Source organism: Phodopus roborovskii, unplaced genomic scaffold, assembly GCF_943737965.1.
Source record: "Phodopus roborovskii unplaced genomic scaffold, PHOROB, whole genome shotgun sequence".
Classification (NCBI taxonomy): Eukaryota; Metazoa; Chordata; class Mammalia; order Rodentia; family Cricetidae; genus Phodopus; species Phodopus roborovskii.
The window spans coordinates 7,128,240-7,150,746 of NW_026126434.1; the positions used below are offsets into that span (position 1 = coordinate 7,128,240).

Consider the following 22,507-nt stretch of genomic DNA (forward strand, 5'->3'; position numbering starts at 1 on the left):
TGCTGCCGCCACGCCAGCCCCAAATAATACACAGAGACTCTGTATTTGATATTATGCTGTTGGCCAGGTGCTAGTTTCTTATCAGCTAGCTCTGTCTTAATTATTAACCCATTTCTATGTATTTCCACGTGGTCTTACCGAGAGTGGAAGAATGGCGGTTCTGTTTTCTCCAGGCTCTCCATCCTGACTCCTCCTTACTACTTCCTCTTCCTCCTTGTCTCCTAGTCCCTCCTATCTTCCTTTCCTATTGGCCAACAGTGCTTTATTTATTAACCAGTATGAGAAACATATATACAGAATGACATCTCCCATCAGGGACAGGAATGAAAGTAATAACACCCAAGAAGGTGAAAACTGGGTTATTTTTATACTTGCCTTGAGGCCCCTCCACTGGCTACTTGCTGACTGGTGACCTCTATCCTCACTCATCTTCCTACTTGGGGACTCTCAGTCAGAGTTATCCAAAGCCACCTGCCTGCCTCACCACTTTCCATGGCTTGGCTCAGCTCACCTCAAGCTGGTACACTTGCCTGTCCATTCTTCCTTTTGATCTTTCCTATCTGAGGGATCCAGGCTGGTGACTCACAAACCAGTAAGCTTTACAGTAGCCTTCAGAGTTCCAGTCTTAGCCTTAAAAAGCCCAGTGCAGTGAAGGCTTCTGGCTTGCACAGCATACATAGGTGGTGCTTGTCACCTCCCTTCCCTAAGCCCAGGGGTGTTTCCTCAGTCCTCATCCTTCTGAACTTTGCCTATCAATACACACACACACACACACACACACACACACACACACACACACACACACACACACACCTCTTTCCCTCTTGAAGCCATTTTCCCTAGCCATATGACTTTCAAACTATCCCCCATAACTCTTAGACATCTATCCCAGTCTAACTCATCTCCTTACTATACAGAGTTCAAGGTGTTCTTAGAAACCTTCCTTGAATGCCATGCCCTGTAATGTCCTCCCTATCTGTCATCTAACTTTAAAACAGCATAGGATAATGAAAATAGTATGCTTTCTTGATGAGAGGTTATGGGCTGGCCCCACCTAGGCACCTCAGCTGGTGTTAGGTACCCAAGTGCATAACTGTTGTCAGGGATCCTGATGAGGAATCACTCCTGACTGGGCTATAAACCCTATAATAATGAGCCTGCAACAACAATCCCTTTATACTTTGTTGTCAGCCCATGTTGTTTTTCTCCCAGAATTACAGAGTAAGACTACTTCCTCAGAGAACAAATCTTTACTTGGAGAAAGGCCCAGAGAGCATCCTCCACATTTTAAAAAGCAAATTCCACTTTATATTGAGGGTATGCAACATCTTATAAGATGCTTATGCAGTTAAGTGGTTACTATAGTACAATAAATTAGCCCATCCATTAGCACACATAGCTACTCAGCTGCAGTTTACTCCTGCTACAGAAATCCTTAGCGTGTTTCTACAGCTGAACTAACCATTGTGCTGCTGTTATGCCTTAGCTCTTGAACTTGTTTGTGCCACAGTCTACTCCTTCATTGTCTTGTGACACATTTTCTCCTCCACACCTTGGTAGTCATTGCTTTATTTTCTATGCATTTGACTCCCTTTTAGAATCCATATTGTGAATAAGATCACATGACTCTTTTCCTTGTGTGTCTGACTCATTTCACTGAGCATCGTGCTCTAGGCCCATTCATAGTACAGCAGATTTGAAGGAGTTGCAACCACACACTTGTAGTCTTGGCACTCAGGGCACTGGGCCTCAAATACTGAAAGGCTTGGGTTTGAGGTCAATATGGGCAGCATAGTGAGATTATGCTAAAAAACAACATAAACAAACTTGAAAAATAAAGAAACTTCTCAGACTCTACATAGCAGGGGCAAGGGTAGGTCCTGGCTGAATAGGTGGGAGCTATTTTCTCAGCAGAGATGTGATACTGATGCTGCCATGCTTTTCAGGCAGGGCTAGTCACTGATAACATTTTTCAGACATGTTAATATAAGGGCATACAGCCATACAGAAGTACTCTGGCACCTACACCGTGACAGCAAAACATTTCCCTGCTGAGGAGAGGGAAGGCCTTAATTCAGGGATGGAGTACCTGATTTTACAGCAGGAACCAAGAATTTATTGCAACCTCAGAGTTGCTCCCTGGGCCTTCATGGTTGCAGTACCTGGCAAGGGATTTTTATCAAGATTTGTATTCTTGCCAGTAGGGAAAACACCTCACCTGTTACCTTTTGGTAATAAATACCATTTAGCAAAGATTGTTCACAAATTCATGGTGATCCTGACACTTGTAAGACTTACCAAAAATGACAAAAATGAAAAATGCTCAAATAGGCACGTACTTTTTGGGAGAATTTCTATAGCTCCTCCCTTCAATCAGTTATGGCAAAATAAGAAACAACAACTAAGTGTAGTTTTATCTGATTTCTGCTGAACTCATTTCAAATCCCTTCTCTACTGAATTTTTTTCTTTCTTTCTTTCTTTTTTTTTTTTTTTTGTTTTTTTTTTGTTTTTTTTTTTTTGTCTTTCAAGTCCTTCAGAATGAATCAGAGTGAGAGTAATTAAGGATTCTAGGTTTTTGTTGTTGTTGTTTGTTTTATTTAAATTTGAAATTTGAAACAAGCTTGTTTTACATGTCAGTCCCAGTTCCCTCACCCTCCCATCCTCCCCTTTCCCCTACCAACCCCCATCCCATTCCCTTTCTGCTTCCCAGGGAGGGTGAGGCCTTCCATGGGGGATCTTCAAAGTGCCATATCATTTGGTGCAGGGCCTAGGCCCTCCCCCATGTGTCTAGGCTGAGAAAGTATCCCTCTGTGTGGAATGGGCTCTCAAAGTCCATTCATATACTAGGGATAAATACTGATCCATTACCAGAAGCCCCATAGACTGCCCAGTTCTTCTAACTAACACCCAAATTCCGGGAATCTGGTCAGTCTTACGCTGGTTTCCCAGCTCCCTCTTGTTCAGGTGAGCAGTTTCTGTGGGTTTCTCTAGGGGCTCTAGTTTGAAGCTATTGAAAACTGTCTTCCCAAGGGGAAACCAAAGCCAAGGTTTTGTTAATCTCATCTTCTAGATGTCTTCTTTTCAGTGATTTTTCCCTTATTTTTTAAATATGACATTTTTATTAATCATTTGGGAGTTGCATTCATTTGATCATATCCACCCTCCATTCCTCCCCTTAACACCTCCATGATCCATCCTAAGCCCTCACACAACTTCATACTCTCTCTCTCTCTCTCTCTCTCTCTCTCTCTCTCTCTCTCTCTCTCTCTCTAGTAACCCACCAAGTCCAATTTGTATTACCAATATATTCAGGGCTCATGGGTTTTCTGTCACCCACTAGAGTATGGTCAATTTACCAGAAGCCATACCCTTAAATCTACCTTTCCCTTCTGCAGAAGACAACTAACTGTTAATAACTTCTCAATTAGGCTAGGTTGGAGGTCATGAGCCCCTGCCCCAACCATGCTGGAATGTTGACTGGCTTTGATTAATGGAATGTTGTACATGTCTTACATAGGCAGCTGTAGCTGCTTTGGATTCATGAGTACATCAGTTGTATCATATCCAAGAGACACTTTTTGCTCCAGTCTTCCCAACCCCTGACCCTTACAGTAAGTAATTCTAGCCCATCTCCCTCTATGGTCCATGAGACATGGGGAGAGTGAGTGGTATAAGTGTCTCATTTATGATTGAGCATTCCAAAGACACTTCTTCTCTGAACTTTGACCAGTTGAGAGTTAATATGGATATTAACTGATGAGGACTTGGAGTAATTTGAGTATACAGATATGAATTTAAAGGACACTTATCAAAAGTCAAGCACTCTTGTCTAGATGCATAGTGTCCTAATTCTTCAGGTTCTAGACTTAAATACAAAGCAGAAACCTGTCAGTTACCTCCAAGGCATTCATGCCACTTTTGAACTCTTGTGTATCTTACCATGCAAGTCATTATTGTAGCTCATGTAGTTCATAGCTAGGTAAGATTGTTGATGGCTTTTCTCCTCCAGTAAACTGCATAGAGCCTTTATACACACACACACACACACACACACACACACACACACACACACACACACACATTTAGTGTTACTTATTCGTCTCCAATTCCTTCTCTACTCTACCCTGTTCTCCACTTTAACCTCCTTCCCTATTTTCATCTTCATATCACCTGTGTTTTATACTTACTACTTTAGTAGTATCTTTCTTTCTTTCTCTAACTTACCAGTGGCTTTCCTGGGTCCACGTTAAACACAAAGACCTAAAAGTTTGATGCTAGGATTCACATATGAAGTAAAACATGAAACATTTATTTTTCTGGGTTTGAGTTATGTCATTCAGTGTAATGTTTCCCAATTTCATCCATTTACCTAAAAACTGCATAACTGCCATTTTTTACAGCTATGTAAGTAGCAATTGAACGAGTATATATCTCTGTAGTAGGAAATACAGGCCTTTGAGTATAGACCCAGGACCCATATCTGGGTCATATATGATAGTTCTATTTCTAGTTTTTTAAGGAACCGACAAATTAGTTTCCATAGTAGCTGCACCTATTTGCATTCCCACTAGAAATGGGTGAGTGTTGCCCTTTCCCAACACCCTCACCTGCATTGGTTGTTATCTCTGCTATTAATCAAAGCCATCCCAATTGAAGTGAGATGAAATCTCAAGTAGTCACATTTTTCTGATGGTTTGACAGTGAACAAAACAACAACAACAACAAAAACTATTCCCACTGGGCAGTGATGGCAAATGCCTTTAATCCCAGCACTTGGTATGCAAAGGCAGGCAGATCTCTGTGAGTTCAAGGCCAGTCTGGTCAACAGAGAGAGTTCCAGGACAGGCTCCAAAGCAATACAGAGAACCCCTGTCTCACACCAAGTTAACCAAAGTTAAATCAAGATGAAACAAACAATTTGAACAGGCCCAAAACACCTAGTAAAATAGAAGCAGTAATTAAGAATCACCCAACGAAAAAGCCCAGAGCCAGATGTGTTTAGTGCAGAATTCTACCAGACCTTCAGAGAACTACCAGAAATAGTTGTCAAATTATTCTGCAAAATAGAAACTGAAGGGACAGTTCTTATTTCTTATTATGAAGCTACTACACCCTGATACCAAAAACCAAACAAAGAACTAACAATAAAATAAAATTAAAGAGTAATAGCCCTTGTGGAGAGAGATACAAAAAGTCCCAATAAAATGTAAACTGAATTCAAGAAAACATCAAAAAGATTATCCACCATGATCATGTTGGCTTCATCCCACAGATGCAGGGATGGGTCAACATATATAAACCAAAAACTTAATAAACTTAATCCACTACAGACTGAAAATTGTCTCATTAGATGAAATAAAAAAAAAAAGGCCTTTGTCCAGTCATGATTAAAAGTCCTGCAGAGTCTAGGGATATAAGGAACATATCTCAACACAATAAAGGCAGTTTACAGCAAGCCAACAATCAGCATCATGCTAAATGGAGAGAAACTCAAAGCATTTGCATGGACATCAGGAACAAGATAAGGATGGCACTACGCCACTGTCTCCATACCTCTTCAATACAGTATTTGAAGTCTTACCTAGAGCAGTAAGACAACTGAAAGAGATCAAGGGGGATACAATAGCAAAGGAAGGAGTCAGAGTATGGTATGGTTTTATATGTAAAAGACCCTATTGACTCTGCTAATAAGCAGGATATAAAATTAAAACACAGACATCAGTAGCCTTCCTATATATAAATGACAAGTATACTAGCAAAGAAATCAGGGAAACCATACCTTTCACAATAGCTTCAAAAATATTTTTTAAACTACTCTAACAAAGCAAGTGAAAGACTTGTATAATAAAAACTTGAAGACACCAAAGGAAAAAAACTGAAGATAACACCAAAAGACAAAAGATTCCTATGTTTGTGGCATGGTAGGATTAATATTATAAAAAAGGCCATCCTATCAAAAGTAATCTACAGATTCAGCAAAATCTCCATCAAAATTCCTAAACAATTCTTCAACTCCATATGGAATACAAAAAAATCTAGGATAGCTAAGTCAGTCCTGAAGAAAAAACAAAACTGCTAGAGGTATCAACATCTTAGATTTCAGGTTGTATTTCAGAGCTGTAGTAATAAAAACAGCATAATATTTGCATGAACTGCACGTGTTATTTGAGTAGAATTGACAAGCTAGACATAACTGCACACCTACAGACACCTGCTATTTTGACAAAGAAGCCATACATCCACAGTGGAGAAAATGCACCATCTTCCACAAATATTGCTAGTCAAACTGGATAGCTACATGTAGAGTAATGTAAATAAATTCACATTTACTAATTTTGTACAAGGACCTCACCATAAGACCAGATACACTGAACGTGATGAAAGAGAAATCAGGGAAAGAGTTGAACTTGTTGGACAGGAAAAGACTTTCTGAATGGACACCAATAACATACTCACTGTGATCATGAGTTAATAAATAGGACCCTAAGAAGCTAAAAGCTTCTTACAGCAAAAGACACCATCATTTAAGCAAACAACCTACAGAATAAGAAAAATGTACCAACTATACATCTTATAGGAGATTAGTGTAAAGAAATATAAACAAACAACCCAATTTTAAAAAAAAAAGAAAAAAAGACTAGAGATTTCCCAAAGGTGAAACACTTAAAGAAATAGTCAACAACCTTAGCCATCAGGGAAATTAAAATTATAAAGGCTTTGAGATTTTTGTCTTGCCCCAGTCAGCAGAATGTCTAAGGTTAATAAAACAAATAGCAGGATATGCTGGTGAGGTTGAGGGGAAAGAGGAAATTTTATTCATTGTTAGTGTGGCTGCCAACTGGTACATCCACTATGGAAATCAGTGTGAAAGCTGAGAATGAATCTATTTCAAGATCTAGGTATACCAGTCTTGGAAATCTACCCAAGAGACTCAACACCTTTTTATGGAGATAATGCTTATCCATGTTCATTGTTTTCCTATTTGTCCTATTCAAAATAGCCAGAAATTGGAAACAGTCCATTAACTGGGTGGGTGATTAAAATGTAGTACATCTAAACAATGGAATTTTATCCAGCTGAATTTTATTCATTTTTATTTAGAAAAAATGCAGTTATGATATTTATAGGTAAATGGATGGAACTAGAAACAGTCATCCTGAGGAAGGTAATTAGACCCAGAAAAACAAAAATGTCACGTGTTATCTCTTGTGCATATTAGCTTGTAAGCTTTAGATATGTGTGGTTTTGACACAAATACCACAGAAATTAAGTAGGGAGATTAGAATAAGAGGGTTAAATGGGGGGAGGGGGATCACAAAGTCTAGCCTCCAGCTATGGAGCTATTGACAATTAAGTCAGTCTTCCTAAAGTTGTGGTCCTCAGTGGTTGACCATGATCCACTGGAAGGCCACACATCTAAAGTATAAGGGCAGCACAAACTTGTATGTGATGTTTTCTTTTGTTATTTCAAGATGGATGCAAAGTTAGGAATCTGAGGGGCCCTATAGAAGATGGGTTGATATGATCAAAATATGTTGTATGAAATTCTCAAAGAACTAATACAAATGAGAAAATGAATTGGTGAGATGGCTTGGCAGTTAAGTGTACTTGCTGCTCTTGCAGAGGACCTAAGTTTACTTCCCAACACCCAGATCAGGTGGCTCAAACCTGCTTACACCTTCATCTTCAGGGCAGCTGATGCCCTCTTCTGGCCTCTGAGAGCACTTAAACGAACAAACAAATGCAGGAAATTGGGTACCACTTCAAATCTGCAGAGTCAGAGCCAGCCAGCAGCTTCAAAAACTTCTGGGCATTTTGAAGCACTCTAGCCAAGGAAGTGGCCTAAGGTAAGTCATTGTTCACTACACCATCTCAGAACATACAACCTAGATAGACAAGGCAGGTATTCATTGTCATCTCTCAGTCTCCTTGGCCTTGTGTGACTGACTGATGAGCATCTCCAGACCACCAGACCAAGTGTGCCTCAAAATGCCCAGAATTTTCTGAAGATGCTGGCTTCCTTGGCCTGTACCTTACCTTCTCCTCAAAGCTGTACACTGTGCAAGAAGTGCCATACCACTGAGACAGATAAGGATCAATGTAGCAGCTTTAGAAAGCCCTCCCTGCCTTTTATGCCTTTGAGTGACCTGAAAAAATTTTTGCAAAGAAATCCAGGGCAGGCATTCCTACTTTCCTATTCAAACTCAAGCCCTTTCATCTATATGAAAGATCTGACCTTGTAAACACATCGTTTTCTAAGTGAGAACCTGAACCAGGGCTGAGAGGAGAGTGCAAGGTAGCTGACATTTAAGTAATGAAATTCCTTCTCCATTTTTTCCCACCTAGCTCAATGACTCTGCCAAGCAACTCATTGAGATGGACAAGCTGTGTCCTGCCGCTGTGACTGCAAGCAACTATGATGCCCTTTTGTCCTCTGACCCCAGCCCAGTTGCCAGTGTGGCCTCAGGTCCTACCCTCAGTAGCTCAGGGGCAGTCAGTGCCTTTCAACGACGTGTGGACAGCAAGAAGAATGCCAAGAAGCGCCATTCTTTCACTGCACTCAGTGTGACGCACAAGTCCTCACAGGCTGCCAGCCACAGGCACTCCATGGAAATCAGTGCTCCAGTGCTGATCAGCTCCAGTGATCCACGTGCTGCAGCCAGGATTGGGGAGCTTGCCCATCTGTCCTGCCCCGTACCCACCCAGGTAACCCCCAGAGCCCAGTCCACGGTCCCCAGGGGTCCTGTTCTACCACTATGCCTATCATCCTGGATTTCTAAACTCTCCCAAAGGAAACCACGCCAGAACTCCTGTGGGTGGCTGGGGCCTTTCCTCATGGCCAACCACTTGACATAGAGAGCCTTGTAAATATTTGCATATTGGCCTCCATGTTCTGAGGTAACTGCCAGTGGTTCCAGGATACAACATTGGAGTACCATTGAGTCATCTTGGAAGTTTCTCACTTGCTGGTATGGTACTCAGCATGCTTGTTCAGGGAAATGTCTTGGGTAGGACATTTTGAGCAACTCTATGAAGTACCTTCAGCAGAGAAAGGACAAGAACTGAGATCCAGAATTAGCTACACTGCTGAGTCCTTTACTGCTCTGTTATTGCTAGAGATCCTTCTATTTCTAAATGTAACTTTTATTACATTTCCACTAGTATATTTGTAGACTTGAGTGGTCAAAGTTAGATGCTTAAAAGGGCATAGAGTAATAATTGCCTGAAACTCCAAGAAACCTATCCACCCCACCTGGGAAAATGTCCCCTTCATGAATGCCAGGGAGGGAGGGGTGAGTTTCTCCTGTGTCATCAGATTTCCATTGAGACCAAGGAGAAGGTAATATGCCTTCTGGAGGTGTGGGTGCTGTCCTTCCAGTTCAGCATACTACAGACAAGGCTTCTGTGCACAGTTAGAGCAGGGGGGACGGCCAGTTCTTGCCCACTCTGCACCTTCCTTACCCCAGCTTTCCTTTCTCTCCAGGAGGTTGCGTACATGCTTCCAATGAATGGCACCAGTGTATAGGCTAGACTGAGGAAAGAACCAATAAGTAACTGGCTTTATTTTTCAAAGTTCCAGTTGACTTGAATAAATTTCTATAGAGAGTCATCTTTTAAAATGGACTGGAGAGATGGCTCAGCAGTAAGATCACCAACTGCTTTTGCAGAGAACCCAGGTTCAGTTCCCAGCACCCACATGGTGGCTCACAGCCATCTGTAACCCCAGTTGTAGGGGATCCAGGGCCACATTCTAACCTCCATGGGCACCATGGTACACATACATAAATGCAAGCAAAACAATACAACATAAAAAATGAAATAAAAGCATCTAATTTTTGAAGCAGAATTTCACTGTGTAGCTCTGGCTGGACTGCAATTTACTATGTAAAAGAGACTGGCTTTGAACTTATAGCTCCCCAGTGGTGGTTTCTATAGCCAGGACTCCTGGCTGAGCCTAAGAATATCTGAGTGTTACCTGAGGGTCCAAGGAGCTAGTTTTGCACTATAGATGTTTTTTTTAATTTTTTAATTTTATTTGTTTATTTAATTGCATACAAAGTTCTATGTATGCCAGGCTGGCTTTTAACTCATTGTATAGCCAGGAATAACCTTAAATTTCTGAGCTCCCTACCTCCTTATCCCTATCCCTGCTGGGATAATGGGCATCCTCTATTACCACTGAGCAAGAAGAAAGAATCATTGTTTTAAGAGGTGGGGGCAGATGGAAAGAAAAATGGTAAGGTTGGCTAAGGTCCAGGTCTTCAGGGCCTGGAGTGGGTAGGCCCTGATTTCAAATCCTTCAGGTCAGTATCAGGAATAGGAAATGCAAGGAGAGTGTGATTTGTGGCCCTTCTGCTAGTGCATCTTTAGAACAGCAGCTTGCCTCCTGGACACCAAATAACCAGATCATAAAATTCTGTAAGTTTGAGAGTGACTTATCCTGGAGTCAGGTCCTGAGAGGGGCAGGGTACTAGGAGCAGGGACAGCTGGGCTGACCATAGGGCTCCCTGTGCTGTTATGGCAGCAAGAAGCTGTGGTTTGGCTGCTTGCTCCTCCTGAGGACTTTGTTAGACACGAGGGTGGCTGAGCTGTAGTGAGACACAGATGACCCCTTCCCTACTCTGCCTGCTAGTCCTGCTTCCAAAGACCCTGTCTGTTCCCCTCTTGCCACTCACATGTTGCAGACTCCTTGTGTTGGATGTGCTGAGCAACCTGCAGCCAACCTCTGTATCACCTCTGTTGCTAAGATCACAATGCTTGAGCATTGTTCATCAACCTTTCTGATTCATGTCAGCATTCAACACTGCTAACTCTACCTTTGTGAGTGCCCCTTCCACTGACTCAGCTAGTCCAGCCTAAGTATTCTCCTACTTGTATCTCTAGCCCTCACATAAGTATGTGTGCTCTTGCCTTCTCTTCCTACTATATACACATTTGCCTGTGGAGTGTTGTACTTTCCTAGGGCTGCAGCCAACAGCTCCACCTTTGCTGTCTAAACTCCTGTATGTAGTTTTTCTTTTTTCATTTTTTTAAACTACAGCATGATGGCTTCATTTGGAAAGGTGCCTCAACTCAATAAATACTAAAGTAATTTCCTTTCTACATATCACTCTATGCCTCTATTCCATATATGGCTCTAATATATATGTATATGGTTTTATACAATAAAATGTAACAATAATAATATAATGTAAAACCAGGACTCTCCAAGCCTCTGCTGGAGGTGAGTCTGGGACCAGTTCAGGTCAAATCTCACACAAACACTTCCCTGGGAACTACCTGGGTTAGCCCCAATCTTGCTCCCTGCTATATCCTGTCCCCAGAGAGAATACGACTTCCCCACCTAGAACCTGCCCTCCCCACACCCTATGTCCTACTGAGCCCATTGTTCCACTGCTCTGGTTGAGCACTGGGCCAGAGAGCAGGTCCAACAACCCCTCCACCTCCAGGGAACATCCTGGATCTGCTCTGAGCACCCTAGACCCGCCTATCCATTCAGGACCGCCCTGAGTCCCTGCCTGCCTGATCTTTGACCCCCATGGCCAGGCCCATGCTGGAGGAGAGACCTCCTAGAGAGCTTGCACCACACAGAGCTACAGACATCAAACTTCTGACCTACCAGGAGAGTAGCATAGAGAGAGAGATTCCACCCACATATATAAAAGAAACACTACTAAAAGTTCACATAAAACCTCACTCTCACCACTAGACAGGACCACCAGACAGAAACTTAAGAAACAAAAGAACTAACAGAAGTTATGTCCCAATTGGGTTTAACAGTCATCTATAGAACATTCCATCCAAACACAAAAGAATATACCTTCTTCTCTGCTCCACGTGGAATCTTCTCTAAAATCAACCACCTACTAGGCAAAATAACAAACCTCAACAGATACAAAAAAAATTTGGAATAGTCCCCTGTATCTTATCAGACCACCATGCTTTAAAATTGGAATTCAACAACACAAATAGCAGAAACCCTACAAACTAATGGAAACTGAACAATGCCCAGTTGCACTATGCCTGGGTCAAAGAAGAAATAAAGTAATTAAAGACTTCCTAGAATTCAATGAGAATGAGGACACACATACCCAAACTTATGGGTTTGGTATAGCAGTGCTATGAGGAAAGTTCATTGTACTAAGTGCCCATGTGAAGAAAACAGTGGACAGTCACATTAGAGAATTAATAACACAGCTGAAAGCCTTGTGTGTGTGTGTGTGTGTGTGAGAGAGAGAGAGAGAGAGAGAGAGAGAGAGAGAGAGAGAGAGAGAGAGAGAGAGAGAGAACATAAAAGAGGGAGCCATTATAGGTTTGAAGAGAAAACTGACTCTAGAGAAATGTCCAGAGACCTACAAGACTGACCACAACTAACAATTTGAGCAACAATTTGAGGTTGATGACTAACTTATACACCATCATAGAGCCTTCATCCAGTAGCTGATGGAAACAGAAGCAGACACCCACAGCTAAACACTGAGCTGAACTGGAATCCAGATGCAGAGAGGGAGGACAAGACCAGGCTACAGAAACACTCAGAGACAGCTGACTTGAACAAGGAGGAGCTAATGGGCCCCCAGACTGACAGCTGGGAATCCAGCATTGGACCGACTCAGACCCCCTGAACATGGGTCTCAGTTAGAATGCCTGGGCAGTCCTAAGGGACCTCTGACAGTGGAACCAGGATATATCCCTGATGCACAAAAGGACTTTGGGAGCACATTCCCCATGGTGGGATACTCCCTTAACCTAGAGGCAGAAGGGAGGCCTAGTCCCTACTCCAAATAACTTGACAGATTTTGTTGACCCCCCCTCCTGGAAGGCGCCACCCTCTCTCTGGAGTTGGGGGGGAATGGGATGGGAGAGGGAACTGGGATTGATATATAAAATAAGAAAAATAAATAAATAAAATTTAAGTGTGTGTGTGTGTGTGTGTGTGTGTGTGTGTGTGTGTGTGTGTATGTATGTATGTATGTATGTAAAACCAATATCCCATCTTCCAAAATGCAGATTCCTTGCTGAATCCCCCTCCTTTACACCTCTGGAGATAATCCCATGACATTGGGAAACTCAGCCCCAGGTTGCCTTTCTAACCCCCACCAATTAAGCCCGTGTTCCATCTATAGGCCCACTGCCCAGCTAACCTACACCACTTAGGAATTGATTCTCACTGTCACTTGTCTTGATCACCCACTTAGTGCTAACCCACACTCATAGCCAAACTCCCTTTTCTGGTAACAATTTGAAATGATCATGCTATCTCTGTGGCTTTAGTGTCTGTGGATCACAGATTAATTCCTGTATTGCCACCAGACTTCCAGACTTCCTATGTCTGCTATGGAGCCTGATTTGTGTATACAGCTACCCCTCTCAGAGACCTACCAGACCTTGAGGGCAGGGTCTGAGTGCCTCTGTGGCTTTGTCCTGTGCCTGGCTCATACAATTTAGTTTCCTTCTTGGGTGAACCCTGTGAACTGTGTCAACAGCACTGTGTAGTGAAGGTCTTGTATGTAAAATAATGAGGTGCATAAAATTTGGCGTACCCTTCTAGGAAAGGACAGCTCCTGTCACTCCTAACTCACCATGAGCTCCAGGTCCATTTTGATGACTATGGAGAGGACACAGCTGTGAAATGTCTAGCCTAAGACTCCCAGAGCACAAGCTCAGGCAGACACTCAGATGGCCATCCTGCTCTTATTTGTACTCTGAAGAATGCTTTCTACTCTCAGTAGAGGTCAGAGGACTGCTGCTCTATGTGAATAATGGAGTCATATGTCAGCTTGTGCTGGGGGCACAAGTCAGTCAACCAAAATACTGAGGTCAAAAGCTATTTGGGCTGACTCCACTATTAAAAGTCCTAATGTTTTCTTAGGAAACTGGAGTTTCTGGCCATTTCAACTGGAGTGAGATGGAATCTTAATTTATCTTTCATTTGCATTTTGCTGATGCCTGTTCATCTTATTTTCCTATTTATTGGGTGGGTTATTTCATTTCTTGGTATTTGGTTATTTTTTTAGTTCTTTGTATATTCTAGCCCAGATATTAATCTTTTGTCAGATTTGCTGTTAGAAAAGATTTCCACAAATTCTGACAAGGATATGGAGAAAATAGAACTCTTATATACCACTGATGGAATTTTAAATTAGTTCAGGCACTATGTAAGTCAGTGTAGAGGCTTCTATTATAATAATAATAATAATAATAATAATAATAATAATAATAATAACTGAAACAAAACTGTCACATGCATCAGAGAGATCCTTGCATATCCATGTTCATTTCTCTACTATTCACAGTTGGAACTGGCTTATATGTCCATCAATGAAAAAATTAAGACAGCATTTTGTATGTATACATATATAATAGAATTTGTTCACATGAATGAAATTACACTGTTTCCAGGGGAATGAACTCAACTAGAGAGAGTGGTATTAGCAAATTAAGTCAGATTCAGATAATGTGGCACATTTTATATTATTAGTATATATATACATATTATATGTGTATATATGCTGTATATGTGACATAAAAGTGCAAATGGACCTGTAGGGAGGAGAATTGAAACAAAAGGGAGGATACCCAGCTATGGGAAGAAATGTGGTCCAAGTATACAATATACTTGCATAAAGATGTCCTTATGAGACCCAGTACTGTATATAATAAACATATATCAACTTAAAGAATTTTGTATGTTTGCTTCCAAAATTATTTGGATAGGACTAGAGCATGATTAATTCTGTTTCATCACTTAGTGAAGGGTCATGTTTTCTCATTGTGTGAGCTCAACAGAGAACACTTTCATAAACATAGATGGACAGGAGTCACTTGAAAGGGCTGCTCTGCACAATCAGGAGATACACAGATGGGTGTGGTATTCCAGCATTAGGGAAGGTGAAGCAGGAGACTCAGGCAGCTAGGGTTAAATAGAAACTTCAGAGTTATCCTGGCCTACACATCAATACCCAAAACACCCTTTTAAAAGGACTAGCTAGATAGAGAGGTGACTAAATCAGCAAAACATTTACCTTACAATCTTTAGGACCCAAGTTTGACTCCTCAGAACCCTCCAAAAAAAAAAAAAAAAAAAAAAAAAGCACAGAAGTTTGTGATTCTAATCCCAGTACAGTGTAGGTAGGTGGCTCTTTGGTCACTGGACAGCTAGCCCAGTCTACTTGACTTGAAGTTCCAGGACAGTGAGAGACCCCCATCTGAAACAAAAAGTGGAAGATACCTGAGAACCAATGCTCAAGATTGTCCTCTGACTTTCATATGCATCTGCATACACGTATGTACCTGCACACAAACATACAAAATTACTATATATACACATGTGTACACACAAAACATTTGTTAAAATACATAAACCAATCACAGTAATTTGTTCTCACTGACAACTATTATGTGCCATACTTTTACAACACTGGCACACAGTAGGCATGTTTGTACCAAAATCACCACAAACAAGAAAGGAATGTATCTTACCATCATGTTATAACCATTATAGTAACACTAGGCAATAGAAATTTTTGAACTCCATTATTGTATAGACCATAATTGTATAGACACACACACACACACACACACACACACATATGAATGAATAAAATGCTATACTTATTAGGAAAGTTTCCCATAATTCAAGCATTGTCACCAAACTGCCTGAGGAACTGAAGTGTACAGTTTGTTGGGGAGCATCTTGCATCATCACCCTGTGTAAGCAAGCAGCCCCTGGCTCTTAGAAACATTAAGAAACAGGAGCCTGTTTCCTACTCAAACCTGTGAGTCCTGGACTTGACTCTCAGTTTCCTCCCAGGGCTAAACGGCTCAGGCCTGCTTTGGTAAATCACAGATTTATTAGAACATGACCATGCCCATCCGCTGTATTATACCTTCACAGAGCTGCTTGTAGGATCCACAAAGTCTGGAGTATTACTAGGTCCTTTATGGAAAACCTTTGCTGGCCCATGGTACAAGATGCCTTTTGAAGTAAAAATGTGGCAATTGTACAGTGGCTGAAACTTCTCTTCGGGAATGTATGAACAAACTGAGTCCTGTGCCTCCAACCTATTTGAGGATAGGGATTCAGAGTTCCCATGACATCCCCTCCCAAGTCCCACACACATGTGTAAGCCCTTACTTAGGAACTGAAGGTATGTCTGTCTGCAGCAGATGACATGAAGAACTGTCACTTGTAAATGGTAAGGGCATTTTTTCTCTAATGGCCCTCCAGTGCTGCCTGTGTGGTCCTACTGGGACTAAGTGACAGCATTGTGGAGGCTCTTGGCAGGTCCCAGAGATCCACCCTGGGAAAGTCCTTCAGTAGGTTCAATTCACCCTCCAACTCCAAAGAGCCCACCTGATGACAGAAAAGAGATGGGAGAAATGTTCGTTAATATCAATGCAACTGGGAAAGTGTTTGGAAATTACTAGGGAGAATATCAAAAGAACATTTCTTAAGCATCCATGTGTCTCTGAAGGAAACTGAACTCTGCCTGGAGGCATTTAGTAACTTATGAGCACAAGCTGTAGGAATGACTGAGTAAGAGCTAGACATTGACAGTAATGGCTGCCCCAGGTCTGGTGCTCTGAGGCTGCCTCACTGAGACATGCTTGTCAGGCCTGCAGCCCTTGGCTCTCCACCCACCTGCAAAGCTCCAGCTGCCTGCAAGGTTGAGAACGTTGCTTATTTTTAGAATTTTTAGAAAGTTATGAATTTAATTGAGTGCTTTATAAGGAATTGTTTTTTTTTTTTTTTAAACCTACCAGTTGAGCCTCAACAATGAGGACAAACAATCCCACAGTAACAATCTGGCCCAAGAAGAACGTTCTTCTGTAATTCTGGAAGAGGATGTGTATGGGCACTAAATATGGGATTGAGCTAGGTCTGGGGGAAGGGTGCATGGAGGGGAGATTCTGATAAAGGATCTGGAAGCACTATGGATTTGAAAGCAGAATAGGCAAGTCACTACGTGCAAGTGAAGATGGTATATTCTAGAAAATGCCTAATAAAAATGCCTTTGGTTCTATAGATTCACACATCCATCTGTCTAAGGCCACCTGGCAATGTGGCTTTTGAACAGAGGTAACAGAAGAGGGCTGTAGATGGAGACCATCTATGCCTTTTTTTTTTTTTAATTAAAACAAAACATTCAGGACTATGTAAATCCGTTCAGAGTTGGAAGCTGTAAAGCTATAGTAAGGTAGGAAATAGATTTCATATCTTCCTCACAGACCTTTTCCCACCCTTAGTATTTTAGGGATACTATTTTCCCATAGACCACTCTCTTCAGCTTCAGTTGACCCTCTTCAATAATTTCTAAGGCATGCCCTGTAAACTTCTGCTCACCACTGTGTCTCCCTATTCCACACTTCCCCATCAGCTGAGGGTACAAATTCCTAGCTCATCCTCTCATGATAGACTCTAGAGCAGTAACAAACTTTGTGACAAAAGGTCAGGCAGTCAATATTGTAGACTTTGTGGGCATAACGTCTCCATGACCAGCTAATTGTCTTTGTAGAGTATACCCAACACAGCCAGACTAAACGATATAGATAAACATTGCTGATTGCCAGTGAAACCTGGGGCAGACATAACTGGGATGCCATCTGACCTGTGGTCACATTTTGGCCCCAACTGAGATCAAGTCGTCAGTTTAGCACTGCTCCAATAGCCCTCAAGCAAATCTGGCATGCTGGTAAGGAGGGCATGGTCAGTGGGCAGTAGTGGAGGTGTTGGCCTCCACCTTAAGTGGTAAGCACCTTCCATCTTAAGTAGAAGTTATTGGGGTGTGGTGATTTGAATGGTGCATTTTCCTCCATGGCCTCACATCTTTGAATATTTAGTTCCCAGTTTGGCCCTGTTTGGAAAGAGTTAGGACATATGGCCTTCCTGGAGGAAGTACTCAACTGGGCGTAGGTTTTGAGAACTTAAAAATTTACACCATTTCTCATTTGCACTTTCTGCTTCCTGTTTGTGGTCAAGATGTGAGCCCCCAGCTTCTGCTTCAGCTGGCATCCCTGCCTATTGCCATGGTTCCCTGTCATCATTGTGATAACTTGTCCCTTTGGAACCATAAGATCCAAATAAGCCATTCCTTCTATAAGTTGCCCAGGTCGTTGTGTTTTATTGCAGCAATAGATAAGGGAGTAAAGGGCTCTGAGGTTAAAATATACTTGCTTCCTTGGACATCCCTCCAATATAGTTAGACTTCTGGCTTCTCCCCTACCTCTGGCCATCTATCTATATTCTTTCCCTATCCTATCCTAGCCTATCCTATCCTAGCCTATCCTATCCTAGCCTAGTCTAGCCTAGCCTAGCCTAGCCTAGCCTATTGTACCCTCTATTCCTAAGCTATTTTCCATTCTGGTTACATGCAGAACCAAGCAGAAGAACCAGGCCACAGATGCTTTATTCTAATTTTTTTTTGAAAGCCAATTTACCAAGTGTAATGCAGTGATGGCAAGTATTGAATAAAACATGTTCATTTCCCCACCCTTTGAGGTGAGAACAGGGTTTTCATGATACAAAAAAAAATAAAACGATGAGGTGTTTTTCTTCTTGGGGTTCTTCATCTGTGGCAAAGTCTTAAAACAACTTGGAACCTCAGTATCCCTGACAACCCTCATACCTATTTTTCTCTTATTAATCCCAGTGGTAAAACAACATGGCTTAGTTGCTGTGCTTGCTTAGGAGAATATTAAATTGCAGTGAGAAACCTCTGGTGTTTGTAACAATTGGGCTGAGCAATGGCCATATTGTAGCCAAGAGCTGATGCTGACCTGGTCCCAAAGGAAGCTGAAATTTCACAGTACAAGCCATTTTCACCAACAGTAGCCCAGATCTTAGTTTACTGGAGTGTGCATCCACTCAGCCAAAAAAAGAAAAGCTTGATATCCAGGGCTTTGTCTGGTTTCTTCCATTGCTTGGACAGCCAGGGAACCCTGTAATGCTGGCAGAACCAAGTCAGCATGGGTGGGCCCCTTGATCTACTTTTATGCTGACAACATGGTAAATCTTATGAGGCATCTCACTGGTTATGGTCCTTGCAGGTGAGCCTGCAGCTACCAGGCTGGTGCTGAGTGTTCATGGGTGGTGTTTTTCAACATTAGGCCTGAAGCTATCACTGGTTCTTTGTTCAGTGTGGGCAATGGCTCCATGAAGTAAGCTACTGACATAGGCATGTAGTCAGGCAGCTTTGAGAGAGAGAGAGAGAGAGAGAGAGAGAGAGAGAGAGAGAGAGAGAGAGAGAGAGAGAGAATGTGTTATGGCACACTTTTGGAAGTTGGGGGCAAACTATCCAAGAGTCAGTTCTTGCCTTCTACCTTGTTTTTTGGAGGTAGTGTCTCTTCTGGCTTCTGTGACTGTACTGTGTGCTCTGGGTGGTCCATGGGCTTCTGGGCAATTCTCCTACCCAATCTCTCAAATCCCCATAGAAGTACTGGGATTACAGATGTATTTACCATCTCCAGCTTTATTACACAAATTCCAGGGATCCAAACTTGGGTCATTAGGCTTGCATGCACTGAGCCATCTCTCTGCCCCTCCCAAGACTTTTATGACTCATAAATTTTCTTGGGAAGGGGTTGGTTGGCACAGATCCCTTGTGAACCAAAAAGGACGTAGCTTTCAAGTTGGAAGTGAGATATCTACTAGGAAATCTTGAAGTCATTATAGACAATTCTCTTAGACCCACTGTCTTAGGGTTTCTATTGCTGTGAAAAGATAGCATGACCATGGCAACTCATAATGAGAACATTTAATTGGGGGGCTCACTTACAGTTTCAGATGTTCAGTCCATTATCATCATAATGGCATGCAGGCAGACATGGTACTGGCTATATCTTGATCAGAAGGCAATAGGAAGTGGACTGTCACGCTGAGAGAAGCTTGAGCAAAAGGGACCTCAAAGCCCACCCCCACAATGACACAATCCCTCCAACAAAGCCAAACCTAGTCCAACAAAACCATACCCCCTAATAATGCCACTCCCTATGAGCTTATGGGGACCAGTAACATTCAAACTACTATAATCCATAGTCATAGTTTTGGGGGGTTGTTTGTTTTGTTTTTAACTAAAATTTTGGGAGAATTTCATACTCAAGGACTACTATATTTACATCATTTTATCTCCCCATCTCCAACTCCTCTCCTGTCCCTCCAACTTCTTCTCAAAATCATGGTGTCTTCTATAATTACTATTGTTATTTACATGTGTATACAGATATATGTGTGTTGGTGTATATGTGTATGCAACCTACTGAGCCCACTTAGTATTACTCACATGTATGTGTTTAGGGCTGACTACTTGGGATTGAGCCTATCAGTAGGCTCATTCCTGGAGAAAACCAATTCTCTTGTTCTCAGCAGTCAGTAATGGCTTATAGTCTTCATATAGGGGTGGTACCTTGTGACACTTACCCTATCCATGACAACATGTTAACTTGTCATTAAGTTCTTGTTTAGGCAGCCACGCTGTTGAGATTTTATGGGTGCAGCATTCCTATCATGTCTAGAAGACACTGTCTCATAGCAAGTATCCTGGTCCCTAGGCTCTTAAAAATCTTTCTGCTCCCCTTCTCTAGTTTTCCCTGAGCTTTAGACAAAGGGTTACATTGTATATGCATCAGTTGGGGCTGGGAACACCATAGTCACTTATTCTCTGTATTTTGACCAGTCGTGGATATTTGAAATTATCTATCTGCTGGGGACAAAGAAGGGGCTTCTTTGAAGAGGAGGGTGAGAGCTGCACTTGCCTGTGGGCATAGGTATTTGGAAGATAGTTAGAAACTATATTAATGTTTTAATGGCAGCAGTAGACTCTCTGCTGGGGCCAGTGATCTCACTGGCAATGGTAGTTGGCCAGGCTTACAGTACCAGACATGGATTTCCTCCTACTAGGCAGCCCCAAAGTCCAATCAGGACAGCTATTTGGTTACCTCCCAAGACAAAAGTGTCATAATTGCACCACTGGGGGTGCAACCATTGTTATGGTTCATAAGTTTTATAGCTGAGTAGGACTACTGATTGCTTTTTTCCCCAGTGGCAGCTTGCATAGCACCTTCCAATAATATGAAAGCTAATCCTCAGGGAGGAGACTTCCAGGTCAGTTCCAGCATGGTTCCTCCAGTACTATATCCAAGGGGTGTGGTGTCTGAAGCAATTGAATCTTACCTTCAAGATCTAGGAGGCCACCAAGGGCAATGGCAATGGCCTTTATTGTTTTTAGAATCTCTTGAACTCAAATAACCAACAAATTGAAGGGAGGTTTTGTTAGGTAGTCTGTGGCTCTTGAGGGAAGCATTATCACCCCATATGACATAACTTCATTTAAGAAAGCTATAAAACAGTGTCCCCCTGTGTCTTTCCATTCATGTTAATTATTCTCCTTCCTTCCTCTCCCTCTGTATTACCATCCTCCCTGACCCCCAGGTAAGGTCCCTGTAGTCCCTTCTCTCCTACTTCACAGCACCTGTGTCCTACTATGCCATAGCACTAAGGCTCCCTTTCTACTTTACTGGCTTCTGTGGATACTTCAGGCTATATACTCAAATCCAAAGATTTGGAGCTAAGATTCCTATGCTGTGAATGAATAGAATTAAAATTGTAAAAATGACTATACTATCAGAATTAATTTATAGATTCAGTGTGATCCCAATGGGGGGAAAAAACCTCTGACATTCTTCACAAAAATGGAAATTAAAATTGTAAAAATGACTATACTATCAGAAGTAATTTATAGATTCAGTGTGATCCCAATGGGGGGAAAAAAACCTCTGACATTCTTCACAAAAATAGAAAACCCATATCTATCACCCTGCATGAAAATCAACTCCAAATGGATCAAATGCCTCAATGTGAAACCCAGAACATGGAAACTTCTAGAAAAAATGAGTAGTATCTTACAAAATATAAGCTCAGTGAACTCAGTAAGAACTCAGTTAAGTCAAAAAAGGAAAGATTTGAGTATAGAGAAAGGCCACAGAGTGGAAGTGAATCTTTGCTGGTTATCCATCCCCCCCCAAAAAAAGATCATTAATATCCAGAATTTACAAACTTTAAAAAGTAATCAGAAACAATGGCTAGGTCAAAATAATGGGCTATAAATCTGAATGGATAGTCTCAAAGAGAAAAATTAAAATGACTGAGAAATATTTTAAGTACTCAACATCCTTAGCAATCAAGAAGTATAAGTTAAAAACACTTTGAGATTTCATCTTCCCCCAGTAAAACTGGCTAAGATCAAGAAAACAACTGACAAATTCTCATGAGAATATGGGGAAAGGAGGACCCTTGGTCACTGTAGACTGCAAACTGGAGCAGCCACAATGGATATCAGTATAGAAGCTCTCAGGAAACTAAAGCGAGACCTACCATATGACCCAACTCTACCACTTCTCCATATGTACACAGAAAACCTGCTCAATCATGTCCTTTGCCATTCTAGTCATAATAGTCAGGAAAAAAAACAAAGTAAATATCTTCCCATGATGACGGAATTCTATCCA

General features: G+C 41.8%; 1 protein-coding gene across 1 annotated transcript in view; it reads left to right on the top strand.

Annotated features, from left to right (window-relative positions):
• Sh3rf3 (SH3 domain containing ring finger 3) overlaps positions 1–22,507 on the top strand; it is a 272,428-nt gene that overhangs the window by 197,329 nt on the left and 52,592 nt on the right. The window contains exon 4 of the mRNA XM_051186721.1: positions 8,348–8,707. Coding sequence (XP_051042678.1) covers positions 8,348–8,707 — 360 coding nt within the window. The remainder of the gene's footprint in view (positions 1–8,347; positions 8,708–22,507) is intronic.